This window comes from Drosophila melanogaster, chromosome X (assembly GCF_000001215.4).
Source record: "Drosophila melanogaster chromosome X".
NCBI lineage: Eukaryota > Metazoa > Arthropoda > Insecta > Diptera > Drosophilidae > Drosophila > Drosophila melanogaster.
In genome coordinates, this window is record NC_004354.4 from 15,344,721 (window position 1) to 15,369,150 (window position 24,430).

At 44.0% G+C, this 24,430-nt stretch overlaps 3 protein-coding genes across 15 annotated transcripts in view; 1 reads left to right on the plus strand and 2 right to left on the minus strand.

The window, feature by feature from the left end:
* Positions 1 to 448: 448 nt before the first annotated feature.
* On the plus strand, positions 449 to 5,301 carry Prp5 (pre-mRNA processing factor 5). Its single transcript, NM_132792.3, has 5 exons — positions 449 to 702; positions 768 to 1,043; positions 1,378 to 2,614; positions 2,756 to 3,756; positions 3,819 to 5,301. The coding sequence occupies exons 1-5, from the start codon at positions 686 to 688 to the stop codon at positions 4,960 to 4,962; spliced, it is 3,675 nt and encodes a 1,224-aa protein (NP_573020.2). The 5' UTR covers positions 449 to 685; the 3' UTR covers positions 4,963 to 5,301.
* Positions 5,302 to 5,518: 217 nt separating this feature from the next.
* The window catches only part of acj6 (abnormal chemosensory jump 6), a 28,826-nt gene continuing 9,914 nt past the window's right edge, over positions 5,519 to 24,430 (minus strand). For 4 of the 13 annotated variants that reach the window (NM_001258754.2, NM_001258758.2, NM_001014744.2 and 1 more), the window contains 5 exons: positions 10,035 to 10,212; positions 9,816 to 9,956; positions 9,507 to 9,738; positions 8,505 to 8,662; positions 7,637 to 8,447 (listed from right to left, as the gene is read on the minus strand). In NM_001258754.2, coding sequence (NP_001245683.1) covers positions 8,386 to 8,447; positions 8,505 to 8,662; positions 9,507 to 9,738; positions 9,816 to 9,956; positions 10,035 to 10,212 — 771 coding nt within the window. In that variant the 3' untranslated portion in view covers positions 7,637 to 8,385. Of the gene's footprint in view, positions 7,239 to 7,613; positions 8,448 to 8,504; positions 8,669 to 9,506; positions 9,739 to 9,815; positions 9,957 to 10,034; positions 10,234 to 24,430 lie in introns of those variants that run through there. The other 9 variants (NM_001258756.2, NM_001258760.2, NM_001258757.2 and 6 more) reach the window with 5 other exon arrangements.
* Positions 14,381 to 16,341, minus strand: Pp1-13C (Protein phosphatase 1 at 13C). The gene is made up of 2 exons (NM_080182.3): positions 16,071 to 16,341; positions 14,381 to 16,001 (listed from the first exon to the last, which is right to left on the minus strand). The coding sequence occupies exon 2, from the start codon at positions 15,615 to 15,617 to the stop codon at positions 14,709 to 14,711; it is 909 nt and encodes a 302-aa protein (NP_524921.1). The 5' UTR covers positions 15,618 to 16,001; positions 16,071 to 16,341; the 3' UTR covers positions 14,381 to 14,708.

Sequence of the window (24,430 nt, forward strand, 5' to 3'; positions counted from 1 at the left end):
CGGAGAATAAAAGCGTATAAATTGTAAGTATAAATTAATTTTTATATATTCTAATACAATTATTAATGGCGTATTGCAAATTTAATGTGACTTGTTGGCTGGCGTCGTGGCTGTATAAATGTATTAGTCTCGTTCACTTTTCCATTGAATTGCATTATTTGGTATGATTTCCAATATGTATGTTTATATATGTTTTCTAAGAACAATTACTGGACCAGCGAAAAATGGGAAGGTGGACACCAAACGCAGCATACTGCAATATTAAAAAAGAAAATTATCTTTTAATCCTTAAAATATCCTTAGATAAAAATAGATTAAAGATAAAAAAGATAGTTTATATTTTATAACAACAACGATGTTTCTCGCCAAAAACATCGAAAACATCGATGTTCGCCAACAGTCTGCTTGCAGTCACTAGCAGTGACGGACCGCACCGTAACAGAGCTGTTAATGCTGTAATCGATAACTTTGATTGGCACTTGTGCGATATCTGACGTTTAATAAGTAGTATTTTGTGATATGTTGCGAATGAAAATTCGCTAATATCTGTATAAAAACAATTGCATTCTACTGCGCGCCGTGTCCGGGTAACTAAGGGCAGTGGGAATCGCGCATAGCCAGCACCGACCGTCATTTGGAGGCGTTGCATCGTCAAACCGGCGAACAGAAATCCAAAGAAAGCGCCATGTCGAAAAGTTCCGGGTAAGTTTTGCCTCATCAAATTGTTTGAAAACAGATATACTAATTGCTTTATTTTCCCGCAAAAGGCGCGATCGAGACAGGGAGCGCGACCGGGAGAGAGAGAGGGAGCGCGACCGTGAGAGAGAGCGCGACAGGGATCGTGAGCGGGACAACCGGCACGACAGTCGCAGTCGCGACTATGATATGGGCAAGTCCAGGAACGGTGGAGGCGGCGGAGCCGGTGGTGGCTCCCGGAACATGCGCGAAGACCGGAAGCGCGGAAAGGACATGATCAGCGATCGTGGAAAACGCGACGATAAGCGGAGGAAGTGCTCCAGGTCAAAGGATTACGAGAAGGACAAGTGAGCATGCGTTTTTCTCTACAAAAATACTGCCTTCAATGTGTGTCTGTGATTGAATAGGTTAAAATACTTCAAAATGTCGAAGGTTAATGTTAACACATTTATAAATGATTGGGTTATGTGTGAAAACGTCACGTTTTCAACCATATGAGATCCAATTTGGTGTGTCTGCTTTTATTTGCTTAAAAGTTAAAATGGTTCCCAAATATTTAATTATCCTCATCCCAAACTTCCTTAGGGAATTTCATTTTAAACTGCTGAAAGATTCCATGTGGAATGGATTGAAAGAAGGCTAACTTGGACATGCATCCTCTAAAGACAAACTTTTTTTTAGTTCGCCCCACTACAGGCGTCTGGACAAGGATCGTGACCGTGATCGGGATCGCGATCGGCAGCGAGAGAAGGAACGAGAGCGCGAGAAGGAAAAGGAGCGCGAGAAGGAAAAGGAGCGCGAGCGGGACAAGGATCGGGAGCGAGATCGCCAGCGAGAAAAGGAATCCGATAGCAGACGAGCGGCCGCAGCTGCTCCGCTGATTATACCATTGCTCTCGACCAGCTGCTCCGAAGAGGAGGTGGAGGAGATCGACAAGGAGGAGCAGCAGCGTCGTCTGGAGCAAGAGATGATTAAGCGGCGCGAGCGAATCGAACGTTGGCGCGCGGAACGCAAGCGGGACACTAAGGCGGCTGTCGTGGCGCCGTCGCTGGTCAATTCCGCAAAGAAATGGAGTCTGGAGGACGAGTCTGAGGAGGACGACAGCAATCCCGCTCCGCCGCTGGACAGTGGGAAAAAGGACGCCGAACCGGACTCGCCGCCTTCAAAATTCCACAGCATACGCAAGCGCTTCGACGATGACGTGGTCGAGTCGAAGTTCTCGCCCGTTAAGCGTCCCACCTTTAGCAAATCATTTGGCAAATTGGGCATTGGCCTGGCCACCAAAGCCGAGGCGGATATCAAGAAGGAGCCACCGCCGGTGGACACCAAAAAGGAGATCAAAAAGAAGCCCGAACCAGTAGCGGCCAAAATGGAGATCGTTGAAGAGCCCACCGTCGCAGCAGGGGAGAAGACCAAGAAGGAGCCGGAACAGCCGCATGTGGGTGCTAAATCGGAGCCGGAAGTGGAAGACAAGCCGCAACCCGAAGCCGAGCCAGAAGACGAAATCGATCCACTGGATGCCTACATGCAGGAGGTCAACAACGAGATGCGGCGTGTGAACAATTTTGTCAATCCACCCGCCAAATCGCAGGGTGTCGTGATCCTCACGGGAGTGGCCAAAAAGAAGACGACGACGTTGAAGAAGGGCGAGGTGATAGAACAAAATATGGACAGCTTGGAGTACTCTAGCGAGGACGAACTGGAGGACATACGTGACACGGCCGTTAATCTGGCGATGAAGCACCGCAAGGAGCTGGCCAAGATTGATCATTCCTCGGTTACGTATGCGCCCTTCCGCAAGAACTTCTATGTCGAGGTGCCGGAACTGACTCGCATGACGGCCGCCGATGTGGAGAAGTACCGCTCCGACCTTGAGGGCATCCAGGTTAAGGGCAAGGGCTGTCCAAAGCCCATTAAGGTGAGTTCCAACTAGATACAGATTATGTGCGTGTTTTGAAGCATTTACATGTTGTGCTGTATTCAATTATTTTTGGTCATTTCTGCTTGCCAAAATCAAACCTACCTTTAATAATAATCCTCTTTATGCAATCTACTCCAGACTTGGGCACAGTGCGGCGTCAGCAAGAAAGAGATGGAAGTGCTGCGACGGCTGGGCTTCGAGAAGCCCACGCCCATCCAGTGCCAGGCCATACCGGCCATCATGTCCGGACGGGATCTGATAGGTATTGCTAAAACTGGCAGTGGCAAGACGTTGGCATTCATTTTACCAATGTTTAGGCATATTTTGGACCAGCCGAGCATGGAGGATGGCGACGGCGCTATCGCTATCATTATGGCGCCAACTCGCGAACTCTGCATGCAGATCGGCAAGGACATCCGCAAGTTTAGCAAGTCGCTCGGCCTGCGGCCAGTTTGTGTGTACGGCGGCACGGGGATCTCTGAGCAAATTGCCGAGCTGAAGCGTGGCGCCGAGATAATTGTATGCACGCCTGGCCGCATGATCGACATGCTGGCGGCGAATTCTGGACGTGTGACGAACCTGCGTCGCGTCACCTATGTCGTCTTGGACGAGGCAGATCGCATGTTCGACATGGGCTTCGAGCCGCAGGTGATGCGCATCATCGATAACGTGCGACCGGATCGCCAGACGGTCATGTTTAGCGCTACGTTTCCACGGCAAATGGAGGCGTTAGCCAGACGCATACTTAAGAAACCCATCGAGGTGATCGTCGGCGGTCGGTCGGTGGTGTGCAAAGAAGTCGAACAGCACGTAGTCATTCTCAACGACGATGCCAAGTTCTTCAAGCTGTTGGAGCTGCTAGGCATATACCAGGAGGCGGGCAGCATCATTGTGTTTGTCGATAAGCAGGAGAACGCTGACATCCTGCTGCGCGACCTTATGAAGGCATCGTATCCGTGCATGAGCCTGCACGGCGGCATCGATCAGTTCGATCGCGACTCCACCATTATCGACTTCAAGTCGGGCAAGGTGCGCCTACTGATTGCCACCTCGGTGGCGGCGCGCGGTTTGGATGTTAAGGATCTCATACTGGTGGTCAACTACGATGTGCCCAACCACTACGAGGACTATGTTCACAGGTGAGCGCTCTACTTCATATCTTCGAGGGATCTACCTAATATTGTTTCTATGATTTCCACAGATGTGGTCGCACCGGTCGAGCGGGCAAAAAGGGCAGCGCCTACACGTTTATCACACCGGAGCAATCGCGCTATGCCGGCGACATTATCCGCGCCATGGACCTATCAGGCACACTGATTCCCGCCGAGCTGCAGGCACTGTGGACGGAGTATAAGGCGCTCCAGGAGGCCGAGGGCAAGACGGTGCACACGGGCGGCGGCTTTAGCGGCAAGGGCTTCAAGTTCGACGAGCAGGAGTTCAATGCCGCCAAGGAGAGCAAGAAGCTGCAGAAGGCGGCCTTGGGACTGGCCGATTCCGATGATGAGGAGGACATCGAGCAGGATATTGACCAGCAGATTGAGCAAATCTTTGCGGCCAAGCGCACGGTTAAGGATACATCGGCCGCGGCCACAGCCGCGGCGGCAGCAGCTGCTGCGGCTGCAGCCGCAGCTGCGGCAGTTTCTGGAGCTAATCCGGCACTGGCCTCGGCGGCGGCTCAAGCGGCGGCAGCTGCGGCTGCTGCCAATATTGCCATTGCTGCGGCTTCGGCGCCCGCAGCCGCGGGTGGAGCTCCAAGTGTGGCCATGGGCGGTGCTCTAAGCTCTGATAAGCTGGAGCTAGCCAAACGATTGGCCTCCAAGATCAACAGCAGCAAGAACCTGGACACCAAGGGCAGCGTGGTCACTGTGGAGCCCATGATCAAGGGACCGCATGTCACGGGAGCTGCCGCGACCCTGCTGACCGCTCGCACGGTGGCCGAGCAGATGGCCGCCAAGTTGAACAACAAACTGAACTATCAGCCCAAAGAGGATGAGGAAGGACTGGGCCCGCTGGTGGGTGGCACAACCAACCCGTTTACCAAATACGAGGAGGAACTGGAGATTAACGATTTCCCGCAGCAAGCGCGATGGAAGGTCACGTCCAAGGAGGCACTCGCTCAGATCTCTGAGTACTCGGAGGCAGGTCTCACCGTACGTGGCACATATGTGCCGCAGGGCAAGAATCCGCCGGATGGCGAGCGCAAACTCTACCTCGCCATCGAGAGCTGCAGTGAACTGGCCGTGCAGAAGGCCAAGCGCGAGATCACGCGGCTAATCAAGGAGGAGCTGCTCAAGCTCAGCTCCGCTCATCATGTCTTTAACAAGGGTCGCTACAAGGTGGTCTAGACCTAGATCTAGATCCCCCACCAATCCTCTCGCTATGCTAAGATATTCTAATGTTCTTTAGAGCGCGATCAGATAGGCATAAGGATTAGTTTGTGAGCATTTGAAGCAGGACAAATGCCCAAACAGATTTATCTTAATAAATTTATTGGATACACGCACTTTGTTTACAACGTGGTCTAGACCTAGATCTAGATCTAGATCCCCCACCAAGCCTCTTGCTATGCTAAGATATTCTAAAGTTCTTTGGAGCGCGATCAGATAGGCATAAGGACCAGTTTGTGAGCATTTGGAGCAGGACAAATGCCCAAACGGATTTAACTCAATAAATTTATTGGATACACGCACTTTGTTTACTTGCAGCTATTAATCTGTGGACGAAAGAGTCTACTTTTTGCCAATCAAAAGTTCGATAGGCTAGTTTTTCTGTTCAAACGGCTGACATTTACTGGAATAATCGATTTTCCTTATCGAGCAAAGAGCACAGTTGTTTCGATAGAGAGTCCTGTTTCCCAAGAAGAGCTTTCAACCCATTTAGAACTCAGAATTGTTTTTCTTATAATTTTTGTTTGCTTTTCGCTGCATTTTTATTATTTACTTATTTATCTCCGCCAGCACTCGAGCGCTGCAATCAATTGATTTTCATGCTACAGTATTTCTTGTGTCTAGAAACTACTAAAATTAAATTTAAATGTAGTTATGAGCTTGGGCATGTTCCGTTATCAATGGTATGTATTATAATTTTTTATAAACATTATTATGCGCATTTTGTTTTGGTTTGATGAAAAAAATTTTACGTTTTTTAATTGGTTTACATTGTTTATGCACTAATTTGTCGGCAAAATGTTGGGGTTTTCTCGATTTAGTGTTCCATTCCCATTCGATACAAAACTATTTGTTATTTTATTTTATTTTATTTAGCTTTCATTTAAAATTATTATTGAATTTCGCGCTTGAGTTTGGTTTTTTCGTGTTTTTTTTTTGGTTTTTCTTTATGGCTACTCATTCAAAATCACTCACACGCACGCTATATATATATATGTGTACATATATATATGTATATATATATATATTTATTCGATACCTTTATATTTCTTCCTTTTTATATGTACAAGTCTAGTTAAAACTATGAAATGTGCTAAATTATACAATAAAAAAAAACAAAAAAAAAATGTTATGTATAGTATATAATTTTTTTAAAATTCTTTATATATATACTATATATTTATATGTAATTCATAGTTGTCATAGAGTTGTTTGCTTTTATATTTATATATGCTTTTAGGTTTCCCATTCTGCATTAGTTTAGTTTAGTTTGGCAACATTTTAAATTCGTTGCAATATCTCCAGTTGCTGCTAACATTTTTTTTTATTCGGTTTTTCGTTATCTCCTTGATGATATCGTTCTTGCATTAGTTTACTTATAATTAGACAAAAAAAATTAAATCATGCCTTGCTGAGCTGTTTTGTTTTGTTTTTTTTTTTTTTTTTTTGGGGCGAGTGTGTGTGTGTTGGTTTGGTTTTTCTCTTTGGCGGGGGGAAATCCGGTTTTTCTTCCGTTCGCATGGGGCCTACGGATTAGTGATTGGGGATTTCAGATGAGGGATTAGGGTGTACGGATTAGTTCTAGGATCTCTACTGTAAGCTAGCTGAAAGTCGTTTTGTTTCTGGTTTCCTTTGGCTACAGTTGATGTGTGTGTGTGTGTGTGTGGGTGGGGCGATGTGGGTGTTGCATATATAGCTGCGGTATTTACAATCGAATCAAAGTTCCCTATATAGGTATGTATATAGCGTATATACAGTGGCTAATGCATAGCGCTTCTGTTTTTTTGGGGCATGTGTGCGGGGGTTTTGTCAGTGTGGTGGTGGTTGCTAGTGCTGCTTGCTGCATGCTGCATGCAACATGGAACTCATGTTGCCGCCGTCGTTATCCATGGCTTCTACCTTTTCTTTTACCCCAGCTCGTCCACATTCATTTTGCCTTTTCCTTAGATTTATAAGCTTAGATTCTTATTATCGGATCACTTGAAGCAATTTCTTGGCATTCTTTTGGTCTTTGTGTGTCTCTCTGTCTCTGGATTTGTATGTGTTTGTGTGTGTGTGTGTCAGTGTCTGTCTGTGTGTGTGTTTAGTTTTGTAGCAGTGTGTGCGTGTGATGTCCTGTGTATCCTTGTTGTTGGGCAGTAGCAGTTGGGGGTTCTCGTTTTGGAGGGGAAGGCCCGTGTTCAATTGATTTATCATTTCAATTTGTTCACCGCTTTTTGCTCGTTTTTTTCTTCCTGAAAAGAGAGATACAAAAAGGATATCAATAAATGGCTTAGTTTTCTCAATTTATTCTCGTTTAAATACCGCCAATTTGCAAAATTTTTTATTTGTTATTGAATAATAGAATACTGTGCGCGAAAGGTAAATATATTTTATTAAATAACAAATATTTTCAAAGTTTTAAATTCATTTTCATGTTCTATAATTTCCAAAACTGTAATGTGCTATTTTTCTTTTTAATAAAGAAATGGAAAATAATACTTATTATTTACTGAGCAATTAATAGGTTTTAACTTATTTCAAGGATTTATATCATATACTTCTGCTTGGCAACAAGACACCAAACTAATCACTTACTAACTAATTAATAATAAATGCACTTTGCTTACCTTTTTTTCTTATACAATTCAATAAATTATTGCATTTGATATGTTGGTCCATTGTTTCATTATTCGTTCCTAAAAAAATTCTTGTATTTCTTGGTATTCAATTTGCATTCTCATTGGTTGTGTTATTTGCCAACGATGTTTACTTGGATAATGCTCGAGTTTTCTCCATTTCGATTTTTGGGCGCTCGGTTGGGGGTTTAGCTCTCTCTCTCACACTCACTCTCTCTCGCTCTCTCTCTCTCTTTCTGATTGATCGTAGGAGGTGGGAGCGGGCTTAAGAATCGGGGGATATACATATATAGTTGAGGAGAAGGTGTATATAAATGTTATAGTTCTGTGTAATGCTGTTTTTATTATTATTAGTATTATTTCTGGCCGCTGCTGGTTGATTACTGAGTGAAAGACGTAGAGAGAAGTGGTCATCGTCGTGGTTATTGTGGTTGTCGTTATCGCTGTGGTTGCCCTTGTGGTTGTGATGATGATGGTGGTGGTGGTGGTGGTAGTGGTGGTTGTGGGGGTGTTGCTGCCGTTGCGAAGAATACTACATGTATGTACGAGGATCAGGAGCAGGACCAGGATCGGGATCGGTATCGGTATCGGTTTGGATCGGTTCAGAACCAGTTTCCGATACAGAGAACTACAGATAATAGTCGCCCAGACAGGCCGATGTCGCTGCCGCCGCCGCCGCCGCCGTTCCCAATGTCGCATGTGCCGCTCCTGCCGCCGCTGCCGCTGCCGTGTTAACCGCCGCCGCTGCCGTCATAAACGACTATCAGTATCCAAATCCCGCCGAACCGTGGCCAGTCATTGATGGTGTTACACTACTAACTATACCTAATTGTGTGGCTGTATTATTTGATTGTCAGTGTTGTTGAGCGGCAAATTTCATACGTTTTTGTTTTTGACGTTGATTGCAGAACCAGACGCGCACCACGTTTTTCTTCAAATCCAGCTTTTCGGCAATCGCTGCGATTTTCTCACCGGATGGCCTCGGCTGGACGGCGAAGTAGGCTTCCAGAGAACGCTTTTCAGGTGCCGCAATGGAAGTCCTTTTTCTTGAAAAAAGACTCGATATAGATTACTTTAGAAGCGGGGCCCTAAGCTGCGGGACGATCGGTAGTCGGAAGTCGGATGTCGGATGTCGGTATTCGGTATCGGTAGATATAATGGTGGTATAATGATGGTGCTCTGATACTATGCTCGATCAATGCCAAATGTCCTAATTTTTCGCGATATTTGCGCGTTAATGTGTGGTCTTTGGATTGGCTGGCGATACCCCATAATCGTTAATGAAAAATAATGGGCGACTACATAAATGAATAGGTATTATGTAATCGCATTTATAAAAATTAAAATTTAAATCAAGATATAAAAAAAAGAAAATTATATTTCAGATGTTTTTCAATAGATTTTAAGCAATTATTGCACCAACTTCAATGCAATCCAAAAAAAAAAAAAAAATACGAGAGACAGATGGCGCCACATGCGTCGTGTTGGTCCTTCCGCGGAAGTAAACTTCAACGTCAGCTGGCGCTACGTATCCAACTCAACTACTTTATTACGAACAAATGTACCTGTTACCGAGATGCATTATTTATTAATTGGCCGTGCCACATCATTGATAAATAATTTGTACACCTAAATTCGATTATGGGCTATCGCATGTCACTTGGGCCACCATTTAGAGCCGCATCTCTGGCTGTTTTTGGTGTCTGGCCAATTAGTTCGCGCTCAGATGCTGGAGCTGGGTGCTCTGGACTGGGGTATGGGCATGGTGGGCATTTCTGAGTGGAAGGGGATGGCGGACATGTGGATAGATGGACGAATGGACGGATGGGAGTGGAGAGGAGAGGAACTGGGCTACGCTACCGCGTCAATTAAAACACTTTCTACCTTTTCTTTTCGCCCGCCGGCAGGACACTGGGCGCATCCGGATCGCGCCGCTTGTTTTTCGCCTGCGCCTCGGCCTCCTCGAGCCACGCCTGCAGGATGGGCTTAAGGGCGATCATGTTGTTGTGGGACAGGGTCAGGCTCTCGAATCGACAGATCGTGCTCTGCGACAGCGCTCCGACGCCAGGTAACTTGAGATTGGCCAGGGCTTTGCCCACGTCCGCCTGCGTGACACCTATCATTTATCACGATAGTTGATTTATGATCATTTGTGATTGAATTAGTCAATAAACAGGTGGGCGAGCAACTAACCCAGCTTGATGCGCCGCTGCTTGAATCGCTCCGCAAACGCCTCCAGCTCGCGAGGATCGGTATCTGTGTCGGGATGCAGGCCAGCGGCAGCCACTGCCGCCGTGATAACAGGATGATGTACCGCCGAGTGTCCATGATGTCCTGCGACCCGGATGATGAAAGATGTTAGCAGGCCGCGTCAATCTTATCGCCTTCTCGGAGGTACTGCATCTCACTTACCCCCCGTATGGCCACTTAACGTGCCCGGATGGTGGTGGCTCATCATGTGATTCATGCTGTGATAGGAACCGTGCAGGTGTTGGTGTGTGGGCGTTAGCGGCGACTCCGAGATGGGCGCCAGTGTGGTCATCGAGCCCGTCGGATCCAGCATGTCCAGTTGGTCCATCGAGTGGTGCATCTGTCGAGAAAAAGGATTTTCCTAAATAGTATTGGGATGGAAACGAACTCGATTAAAACATTTAGCAACACAATTATGTAGATTTAAAATAGTTTCAGAGCAAAGCAAAGACCTACAAATAATTGGGGCATTAACAAAATTGACTATGTATACATGATCTTCCAAAAAGCCTATATGAATAATGAATACCAAGTCATCTTGTTCAACATCTTCTTAGTAATCTCACCCAAGATAACTTTCCAATGTTAGTATCATTGTTTTTCTTAGTCATTTAAAGCCCCAAGATAAATAAATACAAAACGGGCATCTGTGCATGTACCCACTTAAATGGCATCATATTAAACACCATCATTAAGCTGGTGAGTCATTATCATAGTAATCAGGACCCAATTTGTGAGGTCTTCCTCACTCACGCCATAAGAAATGTATTTAAAGCTACCTCTAATTAAAGTCCTTGCTCGTCCTCCATCCATCCTGAAGATAGCTGACAACCCTTTTGCTCCAGCTGCACTTGTTACTTTCCCGGCGCGGAAAGGAGGCGGGAGGGGACGAAGGATCCCCTTTAATTGAACGGGAAATCAGGCCCACACACAGATACTCACGCACACACACAGCGACACACGAGCGAGTGGCAGCGAAACGAAGCGAAATGGAACGGATACGGATATGGATGCGGATACGGATGCGGATGCGAGGGCGCAGCTCGCAACTCTTTTGTCTAGCCATCAAATATTTATAGAATCGCTCAATTATTTATACAAATATGAATAGCAACTAAAAAGCTGGAACAGCGAGGAGCTGCCTTATTTCCCAACCCACTCCCATGTTCCCTCGTTCTGTGTTTTGCCTTTGTGTTGCTTTGTTAAGCATTTAAACTGATTACAGCTGAAAAGTATGCTACAGAACGGATGGCCAAATAGCCCGGATGGCCTCTTTCTGGCTCTTTCTAAGTCGCGCCCCCTCCATCCCACCGCACATCCCTCGCTCTTTCCGCCCTCCAGTGGCCATGCCATTTTCATTCGGTTGGAGGGACCTTTTGGTAGGGGGAATCTCTGAATTCGGAGGCTCAGCGGACTGGGCTGGGCTGGGCTGGGTCACTCATATTTATTTATCTTTTTGTGAATGTGGCGCAGTCGGGCGGGTAAAACTAGCGCTTAGTTCTGCTCTCCTATGTACAGTCGGCAAATATGCCACGCCCCCACCGACGAATGCCGGAAAATGGACACAGTTAAGGGAAATGGAAAATGTGAACATCGGACCCCTGCCCAATTATGTAAAACTCTAAAATGATAAGGAGAGGCCTATGGAGAACAATAAGACCCACACTCACACACACACAAACGCACACACGCATGCATGTATATTGGTGTCCCATTGTATATGTGAGAGGTAAAAACTATGTAGATGCTACTACCCCCGCCATGGCCCAAAAGTCGTCCGTGCTCCGAATACAATGGCAAACTCTTCAATTATAAACCAATCCCAAAATTAGTCTGACGGTTATTGGTTTGCACCCTTGGCGCTCGCTCTCTCGCTCGCCAGCTGCCCGTCTCTCTCGCACTCGTCGGCCGGCAGGGCGCATTGCCTCTCTTTCGCGCGCGATGCTGCCGTCTCTCTCGTCGCAGAGAGTACGGAACCACCCTGCGCGTAAACACACACAAAGGGCATGCAAAAACAAAAAAAAGAAAAACCAAATCGAAGGACCCAAAAATCCCAACTAACGAGGGAGGGAGAGAGAGACGGACATATAGAGAGAGAGAGAGAGAGAGAGAGAGAGAGAAAGGGAGAGGGCGAAAGAGCGAGAGAGTGCGAGATTACTTGGCCATGGACCCGGACCCGGGTCCAAAAACCCGTAGCCGTAGCGCCGGGAGTCGAAAGTGGAAAGTCGGGAATAGGGATTCCCGGAGTCGGACAGCGGGATGTGCTGCATTGTGGTTGGCTGGGGCTTATGCAAAATTCATGTGGGCAGTGCCGATGTCGCTGCCAGCGTTAACTTTACCGTTAACGTTAACGCCACCGTCAACGTCAGCATCGAAGGATATGGCCATGGAATCCGCCCGCAGAGCCACCCACATCACCAACACACCCTCTGCTGGCCATTTCATTAGGCGCATAATTTGTAATTAATAAAATTATTCAAAGGCGACCAAAGGATGCTAATCTGTAACTTAAAGCTGAAGAAAGACGTCAGAAAAAAAAAACGGAAAAATGCTTACTATTAAAGAAATGCACAAGTTCAGTTATATTATGAACACAAAAATTATATCATTATGAGCTTGAGTTTAAAGACTTTATTTTAATATTAATAATATTAAAACCGAAATGATTAACAAATTATTTAAATTTAGCCTTTGAGTTCTAGCTAACAAAATGATTTGATATTAATGTATAAATCTGCACAAGGTTTTGAAATATTGTACTATAACTAACTCAAAAAATATATAATTTGAAATATATAATATTAAAGTTTGAAATTTTAACAAAGGTTTCTAAATAGTAGATCAATATTTGAGTGATCAAAAAAAAAAAAAGAAAAAAATAAATATATTTGAAGATTATTACAATATAATAGAAAAAATGTGCCTAATTTCTAATTAATAACTTTTAACATTTTTTATAAATCGCTTATATAAAAAACCAATGTTTTGTAGATGAAGAGATACTTAAATTTCTTCCAGTGCATACGAAACAATGAATCCCAGATACAAAACTTTAGAGCCAGAGCGAGATGGCGGAGTGAGTATGTATGTGTGTGTGTGTGTGTGCATGGGTGTGTGGGTGTGGCATGCCATATATCTCCACCTCTTTTTCGTCCAGAGGACAAATCAAATGCAACAATAGAAGGCAATTTGCAGCAAAAAGGATACAAATAAATGCGAGTAGCTAACCGGAAAAAGAGAAAACAATTGCACTGCTACCAAATTGCCAAATGTTGTCTGCATTGATTTCCTTTCTACTGCAACATGTACATATATATCCGTGTATCCATATAGAAATATACACATATATAGGTATCTGCTCTGCAGCAGCGACAAACACCGAGCATCTCACACACACATATCCCTTTCGTGCGAGTGTGTGTGTGTGCATAAGGACGCCATTTTAAGCAAGAAATACTCTTGGAAATGCAAAGAGAGTCCGGATTTGGCCAGTAAGTTGAATATTAAATTTGGTAGCTTAGTTGGAATAATGTTACCACATTTACTGGCATTTAAAATTAAAGATTAGCTTAAATAGATATGGTGTAGTCAGGATAATAATATTATATTTAACAAAAGAACAGATTACCTAATGAACTATAAGAATCTACATACATACGTCAATGTTAGATCTTCCATTGTTAAAATGTAATTTAAATATATTAAACAATACTTCTTATAAACATATTAAATAATAATTTAAATAAACAAATAGGGCTATCTATTTATGAAATAAAAATAAATAAGAGTACTGAATTGCCGCTGAACTTTTCTCTCCTGACAATCTGTTCTTCTCACTTGCTCAAATTTTTCTCTTCGACTTGGGTCGTCAACTTCATGATTTATTAACAAATTTGCGAAGAACATTTATTTATTTGCCGTTTGTTGATAAACATGTGACTTTGTTTTCTTTTTGGTCTCCCTTACGCTCTACCGCCATCTCGCTCCCACCCTTTGTATTTCATTGCCCACTTTCTTTTCTGATTGTTTACGCGCTAATGACCTCATTATATATATAATGTAATTTGTTGTTGCCACACTGGGTTCCTTTTCTCTATTGTTTTTTTTTTCATCTTGTTTTGACATAATAAAGCGTTTTTGGCGCAATTTGTTGTATCTTTGTCTCTGTTTTTTTGTTTGTCGTCTGTCTGCCAGCTCGCTCCCTCTCTCTTACGCCCCCATATCGCCCACTCATTTTACGTGTGCATGTGTGCATGTGTGTGCGTGTGCTTTGTTAATTTTTAAGCATTGTTAATATAATATGGCGGTGACTTCTGTCACCGAACACGAACAGATGGAGGTGAATCTCTTTTTCAGGGGGATCACCCACTTTTCACTCCGCCGGAATTCGTAGCACACTTTTCAGGGCTTCCACATTTGGGAAAGGTGCTTAAATTAAGAGTTGGATAAACTAGCTGACAAGATTAATTAGGAAATCGAAAAAAAACAACAATTAGATGAAAACACTTGAAATTTTAAATGTAAGTTTATTTTTGTAAAAGTCGCATATGGCGTTATTTTGCATTAGCTAAGCATAAGCTCTGCGTTCAAATCTCAGTGAACTTACACATATCATACAATATGCAAGAATTGGCTAGTGGATACCTCTGAAGACAGTTAGGATCCATGGAGGTATACGTTGTAGTTGAGCCATTTCCCTCGATCCGGTTGACTAGAGATGTATGTGGATATTATGATTTCGAACCGATTTCGTGTAGGATATTGTGAATGAGTCGCGTGCCGCGTGTTACAATATATAAGAATAAATCTAGAAGCGTCTACAGATCTCGCTGTCCTCTACTTCTTGCGCTTCTCGACAGGCTTCAGGATTTGGAAGGAGCACATGAGTGTATTGTCCACGGACATCATGGCACCAGCATTGTCGAATTCACCGCAATAGTTGGGGGCGGAAAACAAAGTGACCAATTGGCGCTTGGCAAAGAACTCGTAACCATCCTCGACGACTTGATGGGCACGACAGATCAGATCCAGATCGTGCTTTTGGAGGAACTTGACCACAACTTCGGCGCCAAAGGTGAAACTAACGCCACGGTCGTTCTCGCCCCACCCAATGGTGTCCTTGTCCGGATCGGACCACAGCAGGTCACAGAGTAGTCCCTGATCGGGAACATCGGTGGGACGCATAATACGACGGATCTGCTCCATCGAGGTAAGATCCGGACTCAGTCCGCCGTGGCAGCAAAAGATCTTCTCATCCACAATGGCCACAACTGGCAGACAGTTGAAGCAGTCCGTGAATGTCTTCCACAACTTGATGGTATATCTGCGCTTGCACTCGTCGTAGAATCCATAGATTCTATTAATGCTGGCGCACTCGTGATTGCCGCGCAACAAAAAGAAGTTCTCCGAATACTTGATCTTGTACGCCAACAGCAGGCAGATGGTCTCCAGCGACTGCTTGCCCCTGTCCACGTAATCGCCCAAGAAAAGATAGTTAGCCTCCGGCGGATAGCCGCCGTACTCGAACAGACGCAACAGATCATAGTACTGGCCATGGATATCGCCGCAGATCTTGAGCGGCGCCTCCAGCTCTAAGAGTATGGGCTGTGCCAGCAGTATTTCGCGCGACTTGAGGCACAGGCCCCGTATCTCACCCTCCGACAGCTGGACATTCTTGCCAGGCCGTGCGCCACGCACCTCCAACAGACGGGAAATTATGCTCTCCAAATTGAGAACCTCCGCCATGGCCTCGGTCTTGGGGGCCGCGGCTGCGTTGTCCGGGCTGGATAGGACAATCGTCTGGGACGCCGTTGGGGCTGCTTGTCAGGGACTCACCCTGAGATCGCGGCTGTCTGGAGAATGGGACTGGATCCTCGGCGGAGCTGGTCTATTTGGGTCACAAACTTAGCTTCTTGGGTGCAGCAAAATGTATGTCCTGATGACGTGCACTTTTTGTGATGATTTGTGAATTTTTCGATTTACTCAATACCAGGTGCTCAATACCAGAACATAACCGAATGGAATTGCTTCTTCTCGATATGTGGCGGTGAATTGTTTAGCGTTCAGCTTTTTTTTTCTTTTGATTCTTTCACAAAATGCCTAATAAAAATGTAGGACAAATTCTCGCTTCTAGAAAAAGTGAAAAGAAAAAGGTTTGACAGCTTGATTAGCTATATCGATTGAAATCGATTACCCTACCTTCTCTAAGTTCCTTCTAGTGGTGTGCAAAGTCCAGCTGTTGTAATCTAAATTCTAGAATCTAGACATTTGACCTCTGCGTGCTGTACTAGCAGTCGTCTTTAGATCGTGTTTTTTTTTTTTCGATTTCGCTTCTCCGGAAGTTAATGAAAATTGAGGATCTGATCGGATACACATGTGCTGTTCACTAAAACGCACTTTAATACTCTACATTCGCGCTTTTGCGGTATCTTAAAAATTTTAAAAAAAATTTTGATTCCGGAACGGTGACCTTTATACTTTTCAAAGACTAAACGAATGACAAATCGACGACAGACAAGTCAGTGACTACATCGCATTGTTCCAGTTCGTGTTTCATGGAAATGTGATGGTATAGTGATTTCTCAGAAACTTTTACAATAGAAAATATATATATTATATAAACGCATTTATTTGTATTTTCTTCGCATGTTCTAGGTTTTAAACTAAAATAAACGATACCTTAACCATCCTTATAAGCTGTCTTACATCCCGCGTTTGCAGTACTAGAAAGGTATTATTTAAGTTGGTCACCCCTGGAAAAGTGTGCCGACCCTCGTCTGACCCTCGCCCATTTGTTCATATTATCTCTGATTGAGTGGAAAACTTGAAGTTGCCGAGTGCCATTTGCTGTGCACCCCGGTTTTGGTATATTGTATATGAGCTTATTTCGTCGGATTTCCCGGCTAGTGTGGCCACTAATTAGCTGCAATTTGTTGGCGCAACTTGAAAAATGGCAGTGTAAACAGGGTATTTTCCAGTGTCCCAATAATGAGGCAATAACCCCGCATTTTTCACATACATACCATATATATACCATATATATATGTACACATAAGTATATTACATAAATAGCGAGCTGTTCGAGCTGATTGAACTGCTTTGTCGGCTGTTGGCGAAGGGCTCCACTGTACAGTGTGTATCGTGTGCTGGCGCACCGCAAAGCAAACATTCAAACATTCAAACAGCAGCGGCATCGTTTATTTTGGGGAAACAAAGGACCTCATTTTCCCCCATTTGTTTGACCAGCAAGGCAGCAAGGACAACAAGGACAACAGGGACCAACAACAAGCGGCCAAGTTTTATAAATGGCTTGGCCATTGTTGTGCGCCCGCCGCTGTTTGTTGAAATTAATTGGTGTTACACAAATGAGTAATTTTCAATGTACATAAATATTTGCACAAATTGCAATTTGTGTTGTGCGGCGGGGGATTGTCGGTGAGAGGGGGAGTAAGGGGGCGCACTCACTTTCGAGTGCTGTTCAAATAGCCATTTTTATTGTCAAGCGCTAATAATTTCCACAATGAATAATATGAACGGCAAGCATCTGTTATTATTCCAAACAAATCAAAACAAGTGCAGTCGAAACGAAACCGTGTGGGAGTGGGAGTGGGCCAAGACTCTTGAGTGCTGAGCCCTGAGCTTCTGAGCCAGTGATATTCAGAGTCCTGCATCCTGGGCATCCCACCCTGCGCTGGCATCCTGGCCACACACAAATCTTCATAAATTGCAACGGCCGGGGCGACAGTTTTGGGAATTGAGACAAAGTGCGAGAAGTGCCTGTGTACAGGGGCGAAATGCGAAAAGGGGTCGCCAAATGGGAAAATGATACACTTTACTTTACTTATTTTTACACATACACACACACGCACATACGGAAAGGACACCCCGTCGCACACAGACACAATCAAGGAGCAACAAATTGCCGCATAAATGTGGGGTGGTTCGCCACCTAATAGATTTTATTTTATTTTTATATCCGCCAGACGCGCAGCCAGCGGCCAACTTTTTTCCTACTTGTCGTTGTTTTATTTATTTATTTTTTTTTTTTTTGGCAGGGGGTTGCGATTCATGGCCTTACTTACTTTTACTTTTCACATTTTTACCTTTTTACCTTCTTTTTTTTTTTTTTGCCTCCGCCTTTTCGATCACAAGTAGGTGTAGTGGTTGGATGAGGGGGAGGGGAGCGGGTGGTTGAAGGCAGCTAGATTTCACGGGAATTCCCAGGATATTCTGCGCTGTTCGAAGGAACAGCATCCCACATTCATTGTCTCTAACTAACATTGAAAATTTGCCATAAACTTAAGCATATTTATAGCAAGCAGTTCAAGTCACAGGGGCTTTTTTTATATTTATGAATTTATTGAAATTATCAAGAATATAATTTTTTATGCAATTAAAATATGACTTTTAAGTTTTTCACTATTGTAATGGAACTAGAACTGGAACTAAAACCACAACAAAATTAATAAAATGAGATGCATTTGTAAATATAAACAAATGACCTTTACATTTTTATAAACTCATTATAATGGCTGTTATTTCGAGAACAATTCAGTGTTTCCTTTACATTCGATAACGCAGATTGTCTTGTAATTTCCCATGCCTGTTTTTCCACCTCCTTTCAAGTGTATCGACTTTCCACAGACGACTCATAAACTTTGTCGAGCAACAAAAAACGTGGCAATACTCACGCATACACTGCAATAATTTGCAGGGTTAATGGCAACATATTGTCGCTGGCTCATCATGCGTGTGAGCGGAAATAATAGCAATGGAAAAGCGTGGAAAACCAGCAAGACCGCGGAGTTTTCCCGCCTCCGGCGACCACCTGCCAACGTTTTCCGCCCACCCCAGCTTTAATTTTTGCTCGTAATTTTTTACACATTGCGGTCCCAGCTTAACGGCTGCCCTCTGCCGTCTGTTTTCCGGCCCGCCCAACTGGGAGACACATCCAAGTGGGCGGTGAAAATTCCGCCCAGCCATACGCAACCACCCTTCTTCACGGCGATTGCGTTGCCTTCTTTCACATCACGCACACGGCGATGGAACAAGTGCAGCGGCTCAGGTGAGGAGGGAAAAGCGAAAAAGGGGGGTGGGAAAACACCGGGAGAAAATCTGCACTACGTTGTAATATATTGTGTAATATATATATATTATTAAAATTATATATGAGCGCTCAAAAAGGCATAGTTTTAGTATAGCCAAGGATTGGACAAGATTATATGAGGCGTCTTTTTAAATTGGGGTTTTATTAAGTTATCGATTATAATGATTGAATTGATTTGAATTTGTTTATTAGAACTATGAAGTTAGGAGATCAGATAATATATATTAAACAAAATGAAGTGCACTCGGTGTGCTTTTAGAAACCATCTCTAGACCAAAATTAATTGATTTCAGTGCCAGTTGTGGGCATTTTCTTGCAGTGCAGAGGGAAAGTGGCAATCACACGCTGCGTCGCCAGTCTGTGCAATAAAAACAACAACAAAAAGCACAACGACACGCTGCACACACACACAAACACACAGGCATAACACACAAGGACACGAGGGATTCCACGTACGCCCATGGGTGTGGGTGGCGGGGGGTGGTAATAGAAATTACATACAAAGTAGCAGGCGTGCGGGAAGTGGAGCGGAGGTGGCACAGGTTTCCTCAATTCACCCGTGTAATTCTCCCCTGTTTTTCCCTTTTTTTTTCGTCAGCCTGCACTTCCTCTCACCGCACCTCACCAAGGCCCCTTTCCCTTTCTTTTTTTTTTAGGCGGTGCGACATTAATATGTAGATGCATTAAGTACATTATCCGGGGTTACAACCTCCGGAAAGCAGCGAGCAGCAACCAGATCCGGAGTAGCGCACGCAGCCAGCATCCAGAACTTGCTGGTGCTACAAAGGTATGGTACAGTGGTTGGAAATATGTTATAAAGATGGGATATATATATCAGATATATTCTGTCTGCTATAAGAAGAAGTCTATGTATAAGACATACTTTAGATATATCCCTATATTTTGTATATATATTATAACCATATTTTAGTAAGCGAATGTAACTACACATTTGAATATCCATATGAGCATATGAAATATGAAATCTCCTTGATCCTTATAAAATATTCCACAAATTTCTTAAACTTTCAATTTTTATAACAAAACAGCACTTGTTGTTACTGAAGCATGTATTGATTTCGAAACAGCGAATTAACGCCCGAAAATCACTGATTCAGCCCACTGTGCGCAGTGGCATGGTCACGAGAAGGGGGCAAGGGAAATATTATGATTTATTTTTATTATGGCGGGTAAAGTGGTCTTTACAAGCATCAAACAGGGCCACGCCAATCGCCCACAGACGCGCCGAGTAAAAAGGCAGTTAGTTGGTTTAGGCCGAACAGGATGCGGAGAATAGGTGGGCGGAGGAGGACATCCAGGAGCAGGACGAGGAACGTCAGGACACCAGGAGCCGGGGTGTGCCGAGTGGCAGGAGGGTGGCGCACAAGTTGTTAAATGGACGGGTGGATTTGCACTTGCCGTGCTGACTGTTATCTTCATTTTTGCTTTCAGTTATATTGCCTGGGAATTCCTGTGGGAGCTGCTTTGGGCACGGGATCAGGGATCAGGGAACAGGGAATCCCCCTTCTCGTCCGCCTCCTCCTCCTTTTTGGCTAAAACAAATTGTATGCCCGGCACGGGCATAAAAACAAGCGGATCAAACAGCCGGGCAGGTGGAATCGCAATGGCAATGGCATGGCATGGCCTCATGGTGGTGGTTGGATTTCCTACCATCTTGTTGCCATCGCCGGCAACAGGAGCCGCAAATCGAAAAAGAGTGTTCACGGATTTTCCATTCTCGTTGTTTTGACCGTAGCCCAAGCTCATTGAAATTGCATTAATGTTCCGTTTGGCCTGATGGCTGATAGCTGATTGATAACCCCTCGTCGAGTGAGCATCCGAATCGAAAAGCAGGAACCTGCCACCCCAAAAGTTTCATTGTTATATAATGGAAATCTGCGTGTATAATCCGCCCCTGATAAGATGGGCGTATGGGATAAACTAGTTATGGCCATTAATGCGATCAATTTGCTGCTCACTTCGGTGTAAGGAAATAACAGTCTTATTGAAAAGCAGTCGGCAAAAAAATGGGCAACATATTTGCCGCGACCAACGAAGCCCTCGTCACAGTTGTAACTGATAATTGCCAAGTTCTGGTGGTCCTGGGCGTTTCGATTCCTACATCTACATATGCCATATATTACCGGGCTCATCCGCGTGGGGTTGAAAGTGCGGGGATTGTGGGTCAAGTGATGCGTTGATGTGCATTTTAAGCAGGTTAACCTGTTAACTGTCACAACCCTTTTTTTTTTTTATTATGTTTTGTCTCTCTACCCGGGACCATCCGGATGTTTGGTGATTGGGCAGGGCAGGGGGTTCAACTTAGTTAGATCCGATTTATCAAGTGGCACGCAAGTGTCGACAGATGTTAAGTTACATCTTAAGGGACTCTGCACTCGGGGAAACATCGAACCCATATCCTTAAGAAGTAGTTCTGGTACCAATATACATACGTTATTTACTACAAGTTATAACTTATTCATAGGCAAAAGTAGATGCGTTTCCATAAAATATGAATTTAATAAGACATAAGCTGGATTATCCACCTAAGTCCTGCTTTACTATGTATCTTAATAAGTTATAGAAATGGTTTATCCAAGTTGATTGTTTGAAAAGCTTTATAAAGTAAAGCACTTAACCGTCTGATTGTTTAAACTGTGCACTCCTTTGGCTTTTCGTCCATAGACAGTGATCCGATTGTAATCTGCAATTTGGCCAATCATTCGATTAGAACTAAAAGCGGTTTCTCCCGAAGCGTGCCATTAAAAATGTATGAGAGTGCAGGGAGAAAGTGCAATTTGCAGTCGAAGTTCTAATGCGCCGTTGCGTGTAATTGTTTGAAACTATTAACTGGCGGCGAGGACGAAAAGGGCGCGGTGGCACCTGGCGTATGAGCAATGTCCGTATCCCTGTCCGTTTCGTGGCGACGTTGTCCTTTTCTTTTTCTCTGCAATTCCCCCCTAAACCGAAAAGTCCCCGTCTTTCGTGTCTTCAATTGTCTTGGCCATAAAAAAGACGAACACATACAGGTCCTAAATAATTGATGAAGAAAAGGAAACTAAATAAATAAATAAAAGGAAACATCGGGGGGAAAAGTGGAGGCTTGGCAGATGGGGGAGTTGGTAAATTGTCACTGGATGACACAAAGCTTTCTGCACAGCGCAAATAATAAAATAAATAAATGAGAAAAAAAAACATGCTCGATTCGCAGACAGACATTGAACTTTCACCTAAGCAAAAACAACGGGGACAACAGCAACATGACCAGTCGGCCACTAAATAAAGTTAATGCATTAATAATCATAATTTCTTCAATATTTCATGAGTTCATTGTGGCTACGCTTGTATATTTTTTGCGGACTATCAGGTTGGTCAACATTAAATATGGTTACACATTTAATTAAGTCAATCACACGGAATCGGTGATAAATGACAAGGTAATCGATAAGCGGACAATGCTGCTGATGACCGCACGATAAGCAATATGCAATAATCGATAAGTGGGCAATTTGAATGATTTCCTGGTTGGGGGGCCAAATGCCCATCACTTATTTGCTTAGCTCCAATTCTTTGTTAACTTTTCAGCGACTAGAAGGTGCAGTTTTCCAAGTGAAGTCGGAAAAAACCGTTCAATGTATGCTCAACTATAGAAAATGCCTTCGGTTTGATTTGTAATTAAAGTTTGTTAAGCAATTTAAGGATGTTAAATTGCGGTGATTATAGAACTTTTAATATAAATGGGCTAATTTATTGTTGATTTCAGCGCAATATTGGGTTTGCTTTTGCAATAGAAATAGGAGAATATATTAACTTGAGTGTTAAAACTTAGTTCTAGTTCTTGCACATATAGTGTATGTATTAAGGACTTGTTTTTGATATTTTAATTGGTTTTTCTTGAATGATTTTTTTTTGTTTTGAATAGCGCTCTCTTTTCGAGACCTGAACACAAGTTCAAAATCCTACTCGAGGAACTGCAATCATGGAGGCAAACACGCATTTCATCAACACCCGAAATATGCGTTTGTTTGGACTTCAGCGGGTATCCCCCGAAGGTCCACCCTAAAGCAGCCACCCTAGTTAGCGGTAAGTTGTTTCTAATGTGCACAAAAGACAAATATTTGCTGTTGTCGCCTGTCGCCGCTGGAAAAATAGTTGAAGCCAGCCGGAAATGGTTGTGGATATGGAAGTTTTGGTTAGCGTGTGGAGTGGCAATGGTGAGTTAACGATATTTACAAAACAATATGACGACCGCAGGAGGGGAAGGGAATTGAAGTGAAGGGCGGGCGGGAATGGAGAGTAAAAATCAAACAGGTGCACTAAATGAATTCAGTATGATAAACCACTTGTGGTTGAACTCCAGGAACTGGGACCTCGGTCAGGCGCCCCCTCGGTGTCCTGCAAGTATCCTGGCCCCGTGTATCCCTTTGGGCGGTGCGTGCTTGGTAAAGGACTCAAAGCGACTCTACTCGATTCATTTCATATCGTTTCGAGGGAAATTGAGCCATATGTTGCGAATACTAATGGACAGGATATGAACCGGCCCGGAAGTATGTAAGTGTAATTTAAATTGAATTAAGTGAGCGAGGGTTGGTTGGGCATGGCCTGGAAAATATGGACTAACCAGATCGGAGCAAAAGTTTCGGACCGGAAAAATCTGCGATAAATGACTGCAAAGTGGGCAGCTCCGTAACCAGAATCCCGACTCCAGCAGCCCGAATTTCATCCCAGTTGGGCGCTGAAATTGATAATGGATATTTTGCCGCCGCTGCCGTAATTGTTACAAATGTTCTGACAACCTGACAACAAACCCGCCCCTTTGCGAGCATTTCGAGTTTTTATGATGGATATGATTATTTTAATTAGCATTATATTTACTCATGTTTACCCTTTTGCCGCCGCCTCCCCACATAATTGGCTTTTCATATGCTCGCAAAAACCGAATTCCAAATTCTGAAAACCGAAAACCAGTTGGATAACCAGTAGAATTGCTGTTAGTTGTTTGCTGTTAGCTGTTAGCTGTTTTCCTTCCTGGCTCGTAAATTAGTTTAATTTAATGAGTTTTGTAATGCTCCTGCTGCTGGGGGGGGCCTTCTGTCTTCTGGCATAACGATTATGACACATGTTACCAGAGTTTCTGACAGCCCACCTCTGCAATTCACTCCTCCATCTCGAAAGTTTCCACTTGAACGGTTTGGGGGAGGTGTTCCATGCGAAAGGATTTTGGAACTGGAAGTGGGTCCAGATGGTTTTATAAGTAGCACTGAGTTAACTACGTAGCTGCCACAATTAGCTGGAGTTCGTAAACTCGGGCTGACAGAATTTTACCTTTGAAACCATCTATTTTCAATGGTAAAACTGGTGGGGAAAGAGCGACGAGTGTCCATCTAATGAATTATGCACCGATTTACTATAACTTTGGACCTAGAAATAATTCACAAGACCAAATGCATTA

Excerpts from the sequence above, each read along its gene's own strand:
- Prp5 (NM_132792.3), top strand. Across the intron at positions 1,044-1,377 it reads AAGGATTACGAGAAGGACAA|TTCGCCCCACTACAGGCGTC; the intron begins GTGAGCATGCGT and ends ACTTTTTTTTAG. Across the intron at positions 2,615-2,755 it reads GCTGTCCAAAGCCCATTAAG|ACTTGGGCACAGTGCGGCGT; the intron begins GTGAGTTCCAAC and ends AATCTACTCCAG.
- Pp1-13C (NM_080182.3), bottom strand. The coding sequence starts at position 15,617 with ATGGCGGAGGTTCTCAATTTGGAGAGCATAATTTCCCGTCTGTTGGAG.